Source organism: Oncorhynchus keta, chromosome 6 (assembly GCF_023373465.1).
Source record: "Oncorhynchus keta strain PuntledgeMale-10-30-2019 chromosome 6, Oket_V2, whole genome shotgun sequence".
Lineage (NCBI taxonomy): Eukaryota > Metazoa > Chordata > Actinopteri > Salmoniformes > Salmonidae > Oncorhynchus > Oncorhynchus keta.
In genome coordinates this window covers 29933168-29952195 of record NC_068426.1, presented here as the reverse complement: position 1 = coordinate 29952195, position 19028 = coordinate 29933168, and the positions used below count along the sequence as shown (strand labels likewise).

Genomic DNA, 19028 nt, shown 5'->3' with positions numbered 1-19028 from the left:
TTTTTTTTCATTTTGTCTGTCATAGTTGAAGTGTACCTATGATGAAAATTACAGGCCTCTCTCATCTTTTTAAGTGGGAGAACTTGCACAATTGGTGGCTGACTAAATACTTTTTTCCCCCACTGTATATGGTTGAATCATCCGTATACATGGGCACACGTGCTTTGTTTAATGACAGTGGCAGGTCATAAAGACAGACACCAGCCATGGGGTTCTCTTCCAGGGTTCGCCACTCCTAGAACAGACTGACATGCAGCCCCCGTCACTAGACTAGGTGGTCAGAACTTCAGCCTGTCTGTAACCTCGTCCCCAGGTTAATTTGCTAGCAGAGAGAGCTGGTTGGTGGACGAGATAAGCCTGTGTGACTGCCAGCGACCATTCTGTAGCCTACAGTTGTCTTTTGTGCCAATAAGCAGTAAAATAGAACAAATAGGAGATAGAGAATGAGAGTGGAAGGTTAAATATCTTACCTTCTGATTTCAACTTTGTGAGCACAAATATCAAGTAGTTGTTGAAGTCTGGGTAATGGTTGAGCTGTTCCAGTCTCTTAAGAAAATATGGTTAAGGAAAGGACAGAGCCTACATTGGGCGCACAACCATAGAAGTAGATATGCAGTATGCTGTAGACACAAAAACAGGCTGTTTGTAAAGGTTGATATTAAATAGCAATTAGTGTTAAATGGTTGAGGGCATCAATGGACACCATGAATAACAAAATCAGAAATCAGTCACAGTTATCATAGGATGCGCAACAGGCTGGTGCTGTGCAGTCTGAGCATGAGTCAAATAGAAGCACTTGGCAATTCAACAAACACCATCAATCAGTAAGAACTCTAATCTGCATTGCATACATGCACAATATTGCATCATATACACTAAGTAGGTAACCTATAAAAGCGTTATAACACAACGTCTTGCCCGTTATTGAATGCACACACCAACGTTCATGATTCGAATGCACCTTGATACTGTTAACACCTGTATTGTATGATGACAATGTGACAACGAGGCTCGTATACAACATGATCACTGCCACGAGCGAGTGGCTGGCTGAAAAGTCACGTTCCTAAAACTCACAGGTTCAACAAGATGTCAAGACAGAAGATTAAACCAAAATGACAACGTTGGTTTCAGCTCTCTTTCCCCTTTCTGACATCATTGTACGACGGGAGAGAATCGAAAGCATACTGGGGGGGCGACAGGGGGATGACTCGTTCTAAACACAGGCTTGCAGTTTCTTTGTTGCATTTAAGCCCAACGGGTCAGCAATCGCTAGTTTACTACCTACCCTGTGACCGATAACGTTACATTATTTCAACAACACTAAACATTAAACGGAGATCAAAGGATTTGAGACTATACGAAAACTAAACTATCATTGGGAAAACATTGGTTTAAGACTACTTGCTTAACTAATGACTGATAGCTACTGCATGCCAACCCATTTATAATATTCCCATCATAGTGTGTGGTTGATTCAATAGAAAAGTACATTTGTAACATTGTAGCTAGCTAACTACATGCAGTATACTATCCGCTAGTCCGGTACAGCACAGAAGCCTAGCGCGTTCCCTAACCGCGTGTAATGTTTGCCAAGCCAAGCTAACCACACAAACTACCACAGAAACACCTCAAATACACCGCCCAGTGAGGTCCAAACTTTCATGTTTAACCGAGAGCGAAGGATACTTGCTGGACGGATCTTTGAGTGGACGTATCGGGAGACTGGGACTCTTTCAAAAGCTGTAGAATTTGCTGAAGTCCTTGGTCGTCTGGTTTCCACTCGCACTCCATCTTGGTTTGCTGCAATGAGATGAAAGGGAGAATGCAAAACTGTCAACACACGCTGTAAATGAACGTTGTCTTTTTCACGGTTGAAGAGAAGCCATTAGCTAAGCGGTGTGACTTTTACATATTATAGTTTCACCTTCCCGATATATTGTGGGATTTCTTTCTCAAAAGCTACTGTCTGTAATTTATTGACATGGGGCTGTCAGCGCAGGAACATTCCGTTTTCGCAACAAGCTAACGTTACTCATGTGGATTCATGGCGCATTTATGATCCATCTGTGCTGTGAAGTCTGCGAGGTCCTATTGCTCCTCATATTTTTTCACTCTGACCAAGAATGGTTCAATTGGGGCCAAAGCCGCCGAAGTTTGGGTGCTGCAGCTCCTGCTGAAAAATCAGATTACATACATTTTTGTATGTGTTTTTTAAATAAAAATACAACAACAGGGGGCGCTGGTGAACAGGGACTCGTGAAGACGTGTTTTCTCTGTGCTGTCCAGGGCAAACCATTTACTATTAATACTTGATTAATACTTGTTAATTTTGTAACATTCATTAGGAATCAAACCCAATTCACTAATTTGGCCATTTTTTCTGACATTTTTACCCTTTTCATCTTAAAATGTCAAAACAACGTCCACAAGTCACGAAAGAGCAGGCCTCGACTAAAGGCCGGTGTTACCGGACACTGACACGGATTCTGATCCCCCCCGACCTAGCCAATGGCGGTTATCATTAAGTTTGAACAGACGGGGCTAGCTAAGGTGGAGTCACTATCCACTGACCTATCTGCACAAATAGCCACTCTCGCCACTGAGGTCGGCACAAAGATCGACTCGGTTAAAGAAGACTTGGCAGAACAAGGCACACGTCTGAATAGTCTGGAAGGCGGCGCAAATACTTACTTGTCAGTAAGAGTGTCCACTTACAAAGTGGTGACACTGGAAGAGAAAGTCACCCGGCTATCATCAGATGTCGTCAAACTTACTTCCAAGGTCATCAAGAACAGGTAGTGCCGGGGGAACGGTCACATTTTCGGCGTGAGAGAGGGACTAGAGACCGTAAGCGGATTGCGGCCTGTCCTGTTCATAGCTAAACTGCTACAGGAAATTCTAGGGCTCCATTACGCCCCACCCTTGACCGTGCGTACAGAAGCTTACAGTCCACACCGATCAATGGGGAGCCGCCCAGACCCATCATAGTCAAATTTGACTACCTTCAGGAGAAGGAGGCTGTCGTCCGTAAAGCATCACGAGTGGCTCCCATCACCCACGACGGCCGGAATATTCACATTTACCCTGACAACACAAAGCAGGCATGAAGAAGATGTCTGCCTTCGATGAGGTAAGGGGGCTCCTACATTGCTTTCTGGACATCAAGTTTGGCATTCTCTACCCAGCAGTAGATGATGACGATAAAAGTGGAGTTTGCTGTGTCGAAGAAGATTGGTGTCAAGTGCAAACACAGTGAGTCGTGCACCGAGTTCTGGAGATGAAATGGAAGTGAATGAGGGTGAGTTAAATGAGGTGGAAGGTGTGGTGAAGAACTCAGAGCCCAAGCATGGCATCAGTGGATATGATAAAGAAGAATCTGGTCCAGTAGGAGTGACATTTTGGGAGAAAGTGGATTGTTGCATTTTGGTGGATCCATTTGTGATTTCAGGGTAGTTGGGAAAAGAGTTGGGTGCAGTTGAATCAGTGAAGTTAACCTGTAGTGGACTTGTGATATTTGTTTGTGTATTGTTCTGATCAGAGGGAGCATACGCTCCATGTCACGCAACTTGGGTCAAGATCTGTTTCTTGCTTTGCTCTGGGAAACAGGGCACCATTGAAGAGTGATTTCTGGGGTAGCGTTAAGTGTGAAGGTGGAGCAATTGAAGTTGAATATCCCTGGTGTTTGTGATGCCCGGGGTTTAGTGCGACGAAGATCCGGGGGTCAGTATGGTGAAACAGAGGTCCTTCTGAGTTTTGGGACAAGGCAATGTTCAGATTCATCAGTTATCCTTTTAGAGCTTTTGTAGCTAATCCGTTTCTGGTGCAACATTTATGGTAACGTTACAGCAGTCTGTAGGAGGGAGATTCCAAGATGTGGGAAGTGTGCAGGAAGGTGTGGGATAGAGGATTGTGTCATTTTTGGTGGATAAAGTTGTGTAGGGGTGCACATGTTGCTGGGGATAGGAAGTGTCTGGTGGGAGAGAGGCAGGTTAAGGTGGCTAGAGTCAGAGTAGTGGAGAAGGTATCATTTGGTGAGGCAGTCAAGAAGGTAGATGAGGACGGGTCAAGGGTGAAGGATTCTGAGAGGATCCCTGTGAATAGTAGAAATGTGCCAGCACAGAGAGATAGGCCAATGAGTGATAAACTCAGCAAAAAAAGAAACGTCCTCTCACTGTCAACTGCGTTTTTTTTCAGCAAACTTAACATGTGTAAATATTTGTATGAACATAACAAGATTCAACAACTGAGACATAAACTGAACAAGTTCCATAGACACATGAATGACAGAAATAGAATAACGTGTCCTTGAACAAAGGGGGGCTCAAAATCAAAAGTAACAGTCAGTATCTGGTGTGGCAACCAGCTGCATTAAGTACTGCAGTGCATCTCCTTCTCATGGATTGCACCAGATTTGCCAGTTCTTGCTGTGAGATGTTACCCCACTCTTCCAACAAGGCACCTGCAAGTTCCCGGACATTCCTGGGGGGGTTGGCCCTAGCCCTCACCCTCCGATCCAACAGGTCCCAGACGTACTCAATGGGATTGAGATCCGGGCTCTTCACTGGCCATGGCAGAACACTGACATTCCTGTCTTGCAGGAAATCTCGCACAGAACGAGCAGTATGGCTGGTGGCATTGTCATGCTAGAGGGTCATGTCAGGATGAGCCTGCAGGAAGGGTACCACATGAGGAAGGAGGATGTCTTCCCTGTAACGCACAGCATTGAGATTGCCTGCAATGACAAGCTCAGTCCGATGATGGTGTGACACACCGCCCCAGACCATGACGGACCCTCCACCTCCAAATCGATCCCGCTCCAGAGTACAGGCCTCGGTGTAACGCTCATTCCTTCTACGATAAACGTAAATCCGACCATCACCCCTGGTGAGACAAAACCGGAACTTGTCAGTGAAGAGCACTTTTTGCCAGTCCTGTCTGGTCCAGCTATAGTTGGTTTTTGCCAGTGATGTCTGGTGAGTACCTGCCTTACAACAGGCCTACAAGCCCTCAGTCCAGCCTCTCTCAGCCTATTGCGGACAGTCTGAGCACTGATGAAGAGATTGTGCATTCCTGGTGTAACTCGGGCAGTTGTTGTTGCCATCCTGTACCTATCCCGCAGGTGTGATGTTCGGATGTACTGATCCTGTGAAGGTGTTGTAGCACGTGGTCTGCCACTGCGAGGACGATCAGCTGTCCGTCTTGTCTCCCTGTAGGGCTGTCTTAGGCGTCTCATAGTACGAACATTGCAATTTATTGCCCTGGCCACATCTGCAGTCCTCATGCCTCCTTGCAGCATGCCTAAGGCACGTTCACACAGATGAGCAGGGACCCTAGGCATCTTTATTTTGGTGTTTTTCAGCGTCAGTAGAAATGCTTCTTTAGTGTCCTAACTTTTCATAACTGTGACCTTAATTGCCTACCGTCTGTAAGCTGTTAGTGTCTTAACGACCGTTCCACAGGTGCATGTTCATTAATTCATTAAGACAGGGTCCCTTAAAAAGGGACGTTTCTTTTTTTGCTGTGTTTATATACTGTACTTCAGTAAGGTTGGCTCCTTAGCATTCACAGCAATGGTTATTAACTGTACCGCAATAAAGGAAACGTAAATCACAGAAAATAAATGTTGTGGTGGCAGCTGCAGAGAAGTACTTAGGGGTACGAGATTTGACTTCAGAAGAGTTACAGCGTGTGTTGAGTGGTAGTGTCCCGTCCTCTCAGGCCGTTGGCCTGGGGAAGGATCAAATAGGGTTAAAGTAGTGGAACAAGGTGATGGGTTTTAATGAGTATAGGGTTACTTGGTAGGGTAATTCAAATATACATTGCATTTGGAAAGTATTCAGACGCCTTGACTTTTTCCACATTTTGTTACATTACAGAGTTATTCTAAAATGGATTACAATGTATTTTTTCCTCATCAATCTACACACAATAAAAAACTTAAATAGCACATTTACATAAGAATTCAGACCCTTCACTCAGTACTTTGTTGAAGCACCTTTGGCAGCGATTACAGCCTCGAGTCTTCTTGGGTATGATGCTACAAGTTCAACACACCTGTATTTGGGGAGCTTCTCCCATTCTTCTCTGCAGATCCTCTCAAGCTCTGTCACGTAGGTTGGGGAGTGTCGTTGCACAGCTATTTTAAGGTCTCTCCAGAGATGTTTGATCGGGTTCAAATCCGGGCTCTGGCTTGGCCACTCAAGGACATTCAGAGACTTCTCCCAAAGCTAATCCTGTGTTGTCTTGGCTGTGTGCTGTTTTTTCTCTAGTATCCTTAATGTGATGACATGCTATTTTATCAAATCGATTACCTAATGTTTAATTATTTGATTAAATTAATCAGGCAATAACTAACTCATTAGGAAACCGGGGCACCACGGAAGCATTAGTTTATATAGAGTGACTTTTTCCCGACTCCACTCTTAAAGATCTGATGATTCTTTCATATCAATAGCAGTCAATTATTCATTATAATATTCCTTCTATCAGTCTCATCTGAACGTCGTAAAATTCTTGGTTATCTGCATGAACCCTAGCACAAACCCTAACTTAAATTATGAATCAGCGATATAAGAATTGGCTTAACTATTTATTTACTAACTCAAATCGCAGAAATACATGAAAACACACAGTAGGGTTGCTAACAATGATACAAAAAAAAGTCCCTAGCGGGCAAAGCCGATATGATGGATTGGTAGACAAAAGATAGGGGTTGTGGACCGATAAAGAGTGGGAAACTCATAGAGGATTATTACACTCACAGAATTGCTAATACTTCACGGGGCGGCAGGGTAGCCTAGTGGTTAGAGCGTTGGACTAGTTACCGGAAGGTTGCAAGTTCAAACCCCTGAGCTGACAAGGTACAAACAAGTCTGTCGTTCTGCCCCTGAACTGGCAGTTAACCCACTGTTCCGAGGCTGTCATTGAAAATAAGAATTTGTTCTTAATTGACTTGCCTAGTTAAATAAAGGTATAAATAAAAAAACATGAATGACTGCTCATTTGAAAAGAAAATGCAATTCATTTTTATGCCCGTATGTCGTTGCTCTGTTGGAATCCGGTCCGTCTGCTGGAGAGTTTATCAGTCTCTATGGTTGCATTTCCCCGAAGATCAAAGTCTTTTGTGGTTGTTAGAATGGATACTTCAGAGTACCATTCGGGAAATGTTCTCATAGATTAGATGTTTCGGCGTTTGTCTGTATTCTCGTCCCAAATTTACGTAATTTCTAGCTGCAGACTAGTAATTCGTGTCATCTAGAATTTCTCACTTATTCTGTAGTGAATTGATAGTCTCAGAGATAAACCATTTCCAGTCGTGTAGCCAATGCTCCACGTGGTATAGTCTTGTCCTTTGGTAGAGTCGTAGTTTAATCCACTTCACACACCAGCATCACCCGGCATGTTTTGGTCTTAGAAATTCAACCATTTGCAACCTTAGCTTACATCGGGGTTTGCGTGGTCTGGTGTGAATTTCATCAGGAGTGGGTTTTATACGTTTCAGTAGAAAAGGGCAGTCCATGATGCCTAATGTGATGTCTGGGCTCACGGGGCGTGGCCACTGACTAGTCAATCTTTGTATGAAAATCCATGCTCTCATTTAGAAGATTAATATCACATTACATCTTTCACAAATAGTTTAATGTTTAATCACATACTTTTCACAATATTTAGATGTAAACCTGACAGCTGGTAAATGTACACTTCAAGGGAAACCGTTATGTGTGTTTCCTGTCCTTCATGGGATCACCAAATGAAACACACTTATCATAACTGCCCCTTAAGCATCCACAGACCATTCCTACATTCTCAAAAGTAGATCTACACCCAGAAAGGGCCACATCATGACAGTGCTTAGTGTCATTGTCCCATTGGAAGATGAACCTTCGACCCCCAGTCTGAGGTCCTGAGCGCTCTGGAGCAGGTTTTCATCAAGGATCTCTCTGTACTTTGCACCGTTCATCTTTGCCTTGATTCTGACTAGTCTTCCAGTCCCTGCCGCTGAAAAACATCCCCAGAGCATGATGCTGCCACTACCATGCTTCACCGTAGGGATGGTGCCAGGTTTCCTCCAGACGTGATTGCTTGGCATTCAGGCCAAAGAGTTCAGTCTTGGTTTCATCAGACCAGAGAAATAGTCTGTTGGGCTGTCATGTGCCTTTTACCGAGGTGTGACTTCCGTCTGGTCACTCTACCATGAAGGCCTGATTGATGGAGTTCTGCAGAGATGGTTGTCCTTCTGGAATGTTCTCCCATCTCCACAGAGGAACTCTGGAGCTCTGTCTGAGTGACCATCGGGTTCTTGGTCACCTGACCAAGGTCCTTCTCACCCGATTGTTCAGTTTGGCGGCCAGTTCTAGGAAGAGTCTTGGTGGTTCCAAACTTCTTCCATTTAAGAATGATGGAGGCCACTGTGTTCTTGGGGACCTTCAATACTGCAGAATTTATTTTGTACCCTTCCTCAACACAATGCTGTCTTGGAGCTCTATGGACAATTCCTTCGACCTCATGGCTTTGTTTTTACTCTGACATGCACTGTCAACTGTGGGAACTTATATAGACTGTTGTGTGCATTTCCGAATCATGTCCAATCAATTAAATTTACCACAGGTGGACTCCAATGAAGTTGTAGAAACATCTCAAATATGATCAATGGAAACAGGATTCATCTGAGCTCAATTTCGAGTCTCATAGCATTTATAAAAACCTGTTTTTGCTTTGTAATTATGGGGTATTGTGTGTAGATTGATGAGGAAAACATTTAATTGAATATATTTTATAATAAATCTGTAACGTAACAAAATGTTTAAAAAGTCAATGGGTCTGAATACTTTCCAAATGCATATATATATATATATATATATATATATATATATATATATATATATATGCAAAATATTCGATGCCTACCGTCGTTAAACCTTGCTGAAAAATTAGAAGAAAAAATGTATGGTTTTAATTATGAACATCTCAACCGCTACTGGTTGGACAGGTGTAGTGTTTGTTACGCAAGATAGAGGAGAGTCGTGTCTCGTCAGAGATCGCATTTATTTGGGGAGATTAATATGACCTTTTCATTGAAAACAGGAGAAACATATTGCTTCAGCTGATAATAAAACATGTCTTGTTCAGTTACTTTTGCCTCAACTTATTTCCAACTTTCTAGCAAGTCATGCTCAGAGCAGCTAGCTAGATAATTTAGCCAAAAACTAAGCTATACTGTAGCTACTCTCACCTAATAATTATCATCACAATAACTAAAACGGGAGGTAACAGTCACAAAGTTTAATTGGCTTATTAGCCAATGTGTATTATTTAATTAACATACTATTAATTTAGGATAGCTACTGTGATTGGTAAATGGGTTGCAAAAATATGACCAATAGGAGTCCCTATTGAAATATGTAAACGCCTTTATTTTTCAATCTGTATAACCCATGGTGGCAATGGACCAAAAGTACTCCCGGAGATGTGCTTCAAAAAAAAAAGAAGGATTAATAAAGGCCTATCTCAATTGAATCACTTGTTCTAGTGCTAAATACTGTCGGTGATTCTAACATAAAATTGAGAGCACCAGTTTTACCAATGAAAAACGATTTAACCATATTTAAATTCACTTTGATTCAACACTGCTCTCTGCTGGTCCGAGCAGAGTACTAAAGAAAACGTTAATGTGATTCTATCGCGAGATTTCATTTCCAAGTAGGGCTCGTTGAAGAGAGCTGTAAAATAAGTGTGCTGTGCAGTTTGCCAGATCTCACAGTAATGTTACTCAATCAACCAGATAAGCAAACGTTTAGGGCGGTCGAATGTATATTACCGTGGCTAGGTAGCTAGATGTTGCAGAGCTCGCTGATTCAAAGCTACATTTTAATGGCAGGGCGAAGTTTTGTGTCAGGCCAGGGGCCGCTTTAAGCAGTCTGTGACATTTGGACTAGTTTGACAAGCCACGGCACTGGCACTGTGCTTATACTGACCGGACTGGAATCATTTGTTTTGACTTCATCTCTTTCCACAACGGCCTAGCGAAGGCTCCTATTGTTTAAAGAAGATAAACATGAGCTTTCTTTTGTGAGTATTCGTTATTATTATTTTGATGTGCTTGTTCAATGTGCCTGCCTTTTCAAGTTAATGTTACCATTTCCACCGTTGTTGGATATGTTAACGTTAGCTAGCTAAGCTAACACACAGTTAACTATTTTAGGTTAACTAGCTAGCTGGCTAACAGCATGTAAAGCCAGGCTAGCTAGCTGAGTGTCTGCAGTGAGTGTAACTGGCTAAACTGTTGGTTGGTTTGGTAATTTAACTAGCGCTAGGTCTATAACGTCAGCTGAACGCTGCCTTGTATAAATTGCTAATTTACAATGTCTAGATAGACTAACGTTAGTTTAACTAGCCAAGGTTAGCTATTATACATATTATATATTGCTAGTTAACTAGGTAGCTACTTACACAACAGAGGGAAATAGTACATTTGGGTATTTAAAGCATTAGCAATTTTGTGCCATTAATTTAACTAGCGAGATGCAAGTACATAGGCCTTAGTTATTAGCTGGCCATGTCTATCTAGCTTGCTAAAAAGAGGAGTCGTTTTACAGTCGGAGTGTCTCTTCCGTTTACATAACTTTGTCAAACACTGGAATGAAAGCTAGCTAAATTGTTAGCTCATTTGCTAGTTAGCTGACTGTATCAAAGAGAGCACTTTGGCTGTTACTATTTATTAAGAGGGTGTGAGGTCAGCTTTTGTTATTGTTTAAATCAGATGATGTACTCTTTCCTGTTCCATAACAATTTATTTCAATCAAATAAATGAGTAGTCTACTGTATCACTCCCTACTTCACTTCTCTTGTTTCCGTTTATGAGAGACACACGATCCAACTCATCTAATTTCTCACACAGTGGCAATCGGTCTTCCAAGACCTTCAAGCCCAAGAAGAACATCCCAGAGGGATCTCACCAGTATGAGCTGTTGAAACATGCAGAGGCTACACTGGGCAGTGGGAATTTACGCATGGCTGTCATGCTGCCTGACGGGGAAGACTTGAACGAGTGGGTGGCTGTTAACAGTAAGGAACAAGTCTGCTTCTCTATTCAATAAACACCACTAACATAGTAGGCCTAAAAAAACAACATTGACTGTTAAACAGAGCTCATCGTCCACTCCTGTTGGTGCTTTGTTTGTCTCTGGTCTTCCACCAAGACAGACGACTCGTCCGGCGGATATCTCACATCCTCTGGCACACACAAACACATTCTCTCTTACACACAAACAGATGACCTCTGTCACTCAGTGGACCGACTAGTTAGGTTTCTGCTGTGAGATTAGCAAATAGAGAACCAGGCTACGCTAACATCATTAAGACAGAGTTCAATCTATGACAAAATCATTTCTGAGGAGTTGTTCCTCATGTTTCAATATAGAATGGGAGGATGGTTTGACAGGTGGAACTTTCAGAACATTGCTCATTTACTGACTTCAGTGTGTATTAGATGAGACGGTATTTGATTTCATGTGTGTTTGAGAGGAATACATGGGAGTCTAGCTATTTGGGGACCCTGAGCAAGATTTAATTTGCAGTAGACTGCGTATAGGGAGAGGTGACTCTGGAGGGGTGGAGGAATGTGAGAATGCCTTTGTGCCCCTTATGTCTGCCTACACACTAATTAGATCTGAGATCACACACTAGCACTTTGATTTTCTTCAATATGAATGTTGTCTGTAGGATATAAAAGTCTCTGAAGCTCAGCTAACATGTCCCTCATGATGCCACATGTCCTTGTTATTTCTTTATTTCCACAGCTGTAGATTTCTTCAACCAGATCAACATGCTCTATGGTACCATAACAGACTTCTGCACTGAAGAGCGCTGTCCTGTCATGTCTGCTGGGCCCAAGTAAGTGTGGGTGTGGTTGTGTAGGTACGTGCATGTGCTTGCTTGCCTTTTTGTCATGTCATAATGATAATTGCCATTCATGAAACTTCTCTTCTGTAGATATGAGTATCATTGGGCAGATGGAACCAACATCAAAAAGCCGATCAAATGCTCAGCTCCCAAGTACATTGATTACCTAATGACCTGGGTGCAGGACCAGCTCGATGACGAGACACTCTTCCCATCTAAGATAGGTATGTGTTCATGTTTTTCCATAACCATGTCTTTCACATTGCATTTGTAGTAAAGTGACACCATAATTTATCAGAATACCCCATCTCTGTTTAATCTGTAAACTTTGTACCCTTGTCTTTGCCCTGAAGGTGTCCCGTTCAAGCGTAACTTCATGTCGGTGGCTAAGACCATCCTGAAGCGCCTGTTCAGGGTCTACGCCCACATCTACCACCAGCACTTTGACTCTGTGATGCAGCTGCAGGAGGAGGCCCACCTAAACACCTCCTTCAAACACTTCATCTTCTTCGTTCAGGTACTGGTCTGGAGCCCACTATCAATGTAGCCTGGTTCCCAAGTCTATTTCAGTACTGAAACCGACCTCTATGAACGTCACAGGAATAAATAGGCCTATAATTTCTTGGTAATTGAAGTGGTGGAAAAAGTACCCAATTGTCATATTTGAGTAAAAGTAAAGATACCTTAATAGAAAATGACTCGAGTGGAAGTCACCCAGTAAAATACTACTGGAGTAAAAGTATAAAAGTATTTGGTTTTAAATATACTTAAGTATCAAAAGTAAATGTAATTGCTATAATTCACGTAAGTATCAAAAGGACAAGTGTAAATAATTTCAAATTCCTTTATATTAAGCAAAGCAGACGCCCACATTTTAAAGTTAATTTTGTATTTTTATGGATAGCCATGGGCACGCTCGAACTCTCAGACATAATTTACAGACGAGGCATGTGTTTAGTGAGTCTACCAGATCCGAGGCATTAGGGATGACCAGGGATCTTCTCTTGATACGTGTGTGTGAATTAGACCATATTCCTGTCCTGCTAAGCATTCAAAATGTAACGAGTACTTTCGAGTGTCAGGGGAAAATGCATGGAGTAAAAAGTACATTATTTTCTTTAGGAATATAGTGAAGTAAAAGTTATCAAAAATATGAATAGTAAAGTACAGATACCCCAAGAAAATGACTTAAGTAGTACTTTAAAATATTTCTACTTGAGTACTTTACACGACTGGGTAATTCTATAGTACTGGCAAGGCTACGCTAAAAGATAAAGATGTAAAACCTGGTTCCCAGTCGAGCGTATCTGCTTTAGTTAGCTTGTTTGATGTTGACTCAAACAAAGTTGCAACCAGGCTATCCTCAGATTATGCGACCTAGAACTGAAGGCCATGACCCTTTGAGTAGGACTGAGATATTATCTTTATAACGATGAATTGGGTCTATATAGCGCTTTTCTAGATGCTCAAGGTGCTTTGCAATGGTAAGGGGTAACTCACCTTATCCACCACCAATCTGTAGAAATTGCCTGCTTGAACCCAAGTATTCTCTTTTTGTCTTTTTCAGGAGTTTAACTTGATTGAAAGGAAAGAGCTGGTCCCACTACAGGATTTGATTGAGAAGCTGACCACCAAGGACAGATAAACCCAGGCTGACTGACCATTTTAACTCTGTGATAGTCTACTATTCTTTTTGCACAGATACCCCTTCTGCCCTGTCCTGGCCTATATGTATACAGCATACGCTAACTTTGCGAACATGTTCTCTAGAAATCCAGGTAAGGAGGAAGAGTCTTGCACTGTTATAGGCACTAGGGTAATACTATGGGGGAGTTCTATACTACTGTCTGAGCCGGTATGTGCTCTATAGTTGGATGTACTATGTGGTTTTAATTTGGACGGATCCCTAAAACTGAAATAACTATGTATTGACATCCTCTGTGTGTTGTATATTTACAGTACCAGCCAAAAGTTTGGACACACCTACTCATTCAAGGGTTTTTCTTTATTTTTACTATTTTCTACATTGTATAATAATAGTGCAGACATCAACTATGAAATAACACATGGAATCATGTAGTAACCAAAAAAGTGTGAAACAAATCTAAATATATTTAATTTGAGATTCTTCAAAATAGTCACCCTTTGCCTTGATGACAGCTTTGCACACTCTTGGCATTCTCTCAACCAACTTCATGAGGTAGTCACCAGGAATGCATTTCAATTCACAGATATGCCTTGTTAAAAGTTAATTGGTGGAATTTCTTTCCTTATTGCGTTTGAGCCAATCAGTTGTGTTGTGACAAGGTAGGGGTGGTATACAGAATATAGCCCTATTTGGTAAAAGACCATGTCAATATTATGGCTAGAACAGCTCAAATAAGCAAAGAGAAACAACAGTCCATCATTACATTAAGACATGAAGGTCAGTCAATCCGGAGAATTTTGAGAATGTTGAAAGTTTCTTCAACTGCAGTTGCAAAAACCATCAAGTGCTATGATGAAACTGGCTCCATTGAGGACCGCCACAGGAAAGGAAGACCCAGAGTAATCTCTGCTGCAGAGGCTAATTTCATTAGTTTACCAGCCTCAGAAATTGCAGCCCAAATAAATGCTTCAGAGTTTAAGTATCAGACACATCTCAACATCAACTATTCAGAGGAGACTGGTTGAATTGCTGCAAAGACACCACTACTAAAGGACACCAATAAGAGCAGGTGAACAGATTATCTGCACATGTATGGTTCCTGCTGTGAAGTATTGAGGAGGAGGTGTGGGGGTGCTTTTCTGTCGATGCTGATTTATTCAGAATTCAAGGCACACTTAACCAGCATGGCTACTGCAGTATTCTGCAGCGGCGCGCCATCTCATCTTGTTTGTGCGTAGTGGGACGATCATTTGTTTTTCAACAGGACAATGATGGAGTGCTGCATCAGATGACCTGGCCTCCACAATCACCCGACCTCAACCCAATTGAGATGGTTTGGGATGAGTTGAACCGCAGAGTGAAGGAAAAGCAGCCAACAAGTGCTCAGCATATGTGGGAACTCCTTCAAGACTGTTGGAAAATCGTTCCTCATGAAGCTGGTTGAGAGAATGCAAAGCTGTCATCAAGACAAAGGGTGGCTACTTTGAAGAACCTCAAATATAAAATATACTTTGGTTTAACACGTTGTTGTTGTGGTTACTACATGTTTCCATATGTTTTTTCATAGTTTTGATATCTGCTATTCTACAATGTAGAAAATAGTACAAATAAAGAAAAGACCTGGAATGAGTAGGTGTCAACTTTTGACTGGAACTGTATATTAACATTTATCATCTGCTCGTATTGAAGTTCACCACTACAGATTGCACATTTTTAAGAGGGTATAAAAGTTCAAGGGACTACATAAGTATTTGAGCATATTGGTCACATTGTGATTTGCCTCAACATATGGTCATTTTGTAAAAGTCTGTTTTCAATACAATACTGGTAATCCAGCAAATTGCCAAAGCTTTATTTGATGGGCCACATACAGTATACAAGTAAAATATTGTCTTTGAGATCAAGAGTGCCATATCTATAGCCTGGTTTCTCATGTTCTCCCCATAGAATGTTTTGGCTAATAAGCCATCAAATGAAATATAATAGCACATTCAGTGCTATATGCTTCTGTTTAAATAGTGTGATGATTCCCTATGCCTTTTGTAAGGTCTGAGTAATGTATTGCTGTGCTGCAGACTGCTGAGGGATGGAATCCAAAATGAAAATGTTTACTATGCAATAAGTCATGCCACTCTTCAAAATTTCAATGATTACTAGTTTCCATTCACACAGATGGGAACAAATGCTTTTCTTTACGTGTGTTATTCATAGTTAGCGGTGTTACTTTAAAAGGTAGTTGTTGGGACTGAGACGTTGCTTTTGGATGACTTCAATATAGATCTACTAGAGTATGCAGTAAGACATGAAAGCAATGGAATGCTTTGTTAAGATGCCATTTTATCTTGACAACTTTTCAGGAAGATTTGATATGGAGATATAACTAACTTCTGTTAAAAAATCCACACTGTAAATACAACAATAAGGCCAGGAATTTGCTGTGATATCATATTTTGGTAGCCGGCATGGACTGGTAGTTGTAGGTCTATTAAAGGATTTAGAATGTTATTAGGTCTCTTTTAGAGGTTGTTACTTCTCCCCTCTCCACCATGTCATAGTCCCTTTTTCCTTATATCATTGCGTTTAATTTGTTAATTTAGATTTATAGCTTTAGAAAATTACAATTTAATGTGATTGTGTTGATCATAAGGTGGTAAAGCAACAAAGCCATCGGCCATGCTTCTCTGGGAACATTGCAGCAGAATTTGATCCCATCTATACTCTTCCTTCAGAAAGTATTCATACCCCTTGACTTATTCTACGTTTTGTTGTGTTACATCCTGAATTCAAAATGGATTAAAAATAAATACTAATTCTCACCCATCTACACACAATACCCCATAATTAATATTTTTTTTGCAAATGAAATATCTCATTTACATAAGTATTCACACACCAGAGACAATACTTTGTAAAAGCACATTTGGTAATGATTACAGCTGTGAGCCTTTCTGGGTAAGTGCTTTCCACACCTGGATTGTGCAACATTTGCCCATTTTTTTTTATTTTTTTTAAATTCTTTAAGGTCTGTCAAATTGGTTGTTGATAGACAACCACTTTCAGGTCTTGACATTTTTTTTCATTTAGATTTAATGATGCCACTTAGGAACATTCAATGTCATCTTGGTAAGCAACTCCAGGCTTTGTGTTTTAGGTTATTGTCCTGCTGAAAGGTGAATTATTTTTGTATTTAACTAGGCAAGTTAAGAACACCATTCTTATTTACATTGATGGCCTACCCAAACTCTAACTTTGCTGGGCCAATTGTGTGCCGCCCTATGGGACTCCCAATCACGGCCATTTGTGATACAGCCTGGAATTGAACCAGGGTCTGTAGTGATACCTCTAGCACTGAGATGCAGTGCGTTAGACTGCTGCGCCACTCGGGAGCCCTCTCCCAGTGTCTGGTCAAAAGCAGACTGAACCAGGTTTACCTCTAGGGTTTTGTCTGTGCTTAGCTCCATTCTGTTTTTTTTATTTTTTTATCCTGAAAAACTCCCCAGTCCTTAACGATTACAAGTATACCCATAGCATGATGCAGCCACCACTATGCTTGAAAATATGGAGAGTGGTACTCAGTAATGTGTTGTATTGGATTTGCCCCAAACATAACACTTTGTATTCAGGACAAAAAGTGTAATTGTTTTGCAACATTTTTTGCAGTATTACTTTACTTTAGTGCCTCGTAAACAGGATGAATGTTTTGGAATATTTGTCTTTACAGGCTTCCCTTTCACTCTGTCAGTTAGGTTCGTATTGTGGAGTAAGTACAGCGTTGTTGTTCCATCCTCAGTTTTTTTTCTTCATATCTCAGCCATTAAACTCTCTGTTTTAAAGTCACCATTGGCCTCGTGGTGAAATCATCCTACATCTCTTGCAGCTGAGTTAGGAAGAATGCCTGTATTTTGTAGTGACTGGGTGTATTGATACACCATCCAAAGTGTAATTAATAACTTCACCATGCTCAAAGGGCTATTCAATGTTTTTTTATTTTTTATTCTTTGCGGTGCATTGGAAAGCCTCCCTGGTCTTTGTGGTTGAATCTGTCTTTGAAATTCACTGCTTGACTGAGGGACCTTACAGGTAATTGTATGCATGTGGTACAGAGAAGAGGTCGTCATTCAAAAATCATGGTAAACACTTATTGCACACACTGAGTCCATGTGATTTGTTAGGCACATTTTTACTCCTGAACGTATTTAGGCTTGCCATAACAAAGGTTTTGAATACTTATTGACTCAAGACAATAAGTATTCAACTTTTCATTTGTAAAATTTTCGAAAAACATATTTCCATTTTGACATTATGGGGCATTGTGTGTAGGCCAGTGAAACAAAATCTAAATTGAATCATTTTAAAAGTCAGACTAACACAACAAAATGTGGGAAAAGTCAAGGGGTGTAAATACTTTCTGAAGGCACTGTATATTCCCTTTACTGTAATATATATAATCTTTTGATAAATGAGTTGTAAATAATGAATTTGATTAGGCTGTTGAAAGTTACTGAACTGTAATATACTGAATGCTGTTTATCAGGCAAATAAAGGTGTTTGACCAGATTGCCTAGTATGTCTCACTTTTGTGGAAAATAAAGTAGACTTCTAGCATAATGTATTTTGTGGTGATCAGATCATATGTGTTGAAAAGATGCTGTATAGGGACATTGTAACCAGTATATACACACAAACTGGAAAAATCTAGGCGGATCTACAGTATCTCCCGCACCCGGGATGGATGAGGCTCTACAGACAGGCCTCGTGCCCAAATGGTTGACGTATATCGCGCAGCTGAGAGTCTCCTGTGGGGACAAATGGATTTGTTTCAGTCAGTCGTCCTGATAAGCCCTTTCCGCCCTTTGCAGTTTAACCTGTCCCCAGACTTGAATCGTTATAGAGCGTGGTAACAGTGTGGGACTGTTTAGAATTTTAGGGTGTGTGGATTTACTGAGTGACATGCTAATAAATTTGAATTCTGTGCTAATCACACAACTATGAGGTGTGGCTCTAAATCGAGGCAGCAGAGGGTCATCACTAGTTAACACATCCAAAATCATAAACCCTGCCTATTTCTGTTTTAAACCGAACACTACCCACACTGCAAACCTTATGCCTAACCTTAAATTAAGACACAATGTGTGGCTAAAATGGCAAAAATAACCTATCACATTAACCATATTATTTTGGGGAAGACCAATTGATTCGGAGTTCTGACATATGTGAAAATGGGTGGGCTGGCATTTCGGTCAAATGCCAAATGGGCTGGTCTGTTTTTTTTTGCCTATTGGACCTGTCAAGTTTTGGGGTGAAATTATTATCTGGCTAATGGACTGGGGTGGGGGCCTTGAAACACTTCCTCTGCTTGCACCAAAGACCGTACAGCATGGAGATAGGCTGAAACTGCTTCTCCAATAAAAATCGCTGATAACACTTGAAGGCTATGTCATGGCGACCTTGGCAAGCAATGCTCATGCGTAGAAAC

At 41.2% G+C, this 19028-nt stretch overlaps 2 protein-coding genes across 3 annotated transcripts in view; one reads left to right on the top strand and one right to left on the bottom strand.

Annotated features, from left to right (window-relative positions):
* LOC118385373 (transportin-1) overlaps window positions 1-2193 on the bottom strand; it is a 64962-nt gene extending 62769 nt beyond the window's left edge. For both annotated transcript variants that reach the window (XR_004826012.2, XM_035772465.2), the window contains exons 1-3: window positions 1928-2193; window positions 1690-1803; window positions 471-546 (exon numbers count right to left, since the gene is read on the bottom strand). Coding sequence is in view for 1 of the 2 variants with exons in the window: in XM_035772465.2 (XP_035628358.2) it covers window positions 471-546; window positions 1690-1794 (181 nt within the window). In the remaining variant the exon portion in view is untranslated. The remainder of the gene's footprint in view (window positions 1-470; window positions 547-1689; window positions 1804-1927) is intronic.
* A 7560-nt stretch (window positions 2194-9753) lies between these two features.
* LOC118385683 (MOB kinase activator 1B-like) lies at window positions 9754-18109 on the top strand. The gene is made up of 6 exons (XM_035772898.2): window positions 9754-10071; window positions 10901-11067; window positions 11802-11895; window positions 11995-12128; window positions 12258-12421; window positions 13472-18109. The coding sequence occupies exons 1-6, from the start codon at window positions 10058-10060 to the stop codon at window positions 13547-13549; spliced, it is 651 nt and encodes a 216-aa protein (XP_035628791.1). The 5' UTR covers window positions 9754-10057; the 3' UTR covers window positions 13550-18109.
* The last annotated feature ends 919 nt before the right edge of the window (window positions 18110-19028 follow it).

Coding starts and splice junctions, on each gene's coding strand:
- LOC118385683 (XM_035772898.2), top strand. Junction 11,896..11,994: donor GTCATGTCTGCTGGGCCCAA/GTAAGTGTGGGT, acceptor TCTCTTCTGTAG/ATATGAGTATCATTGGGCAG. Junction 12,129..12,257: donor ACTCTTCCCATCTAAGATAG/GTATGTGTTCAT, acceptor TTTGCCCTGAAG/GTGTCCCGTTCAAGCGTAAC.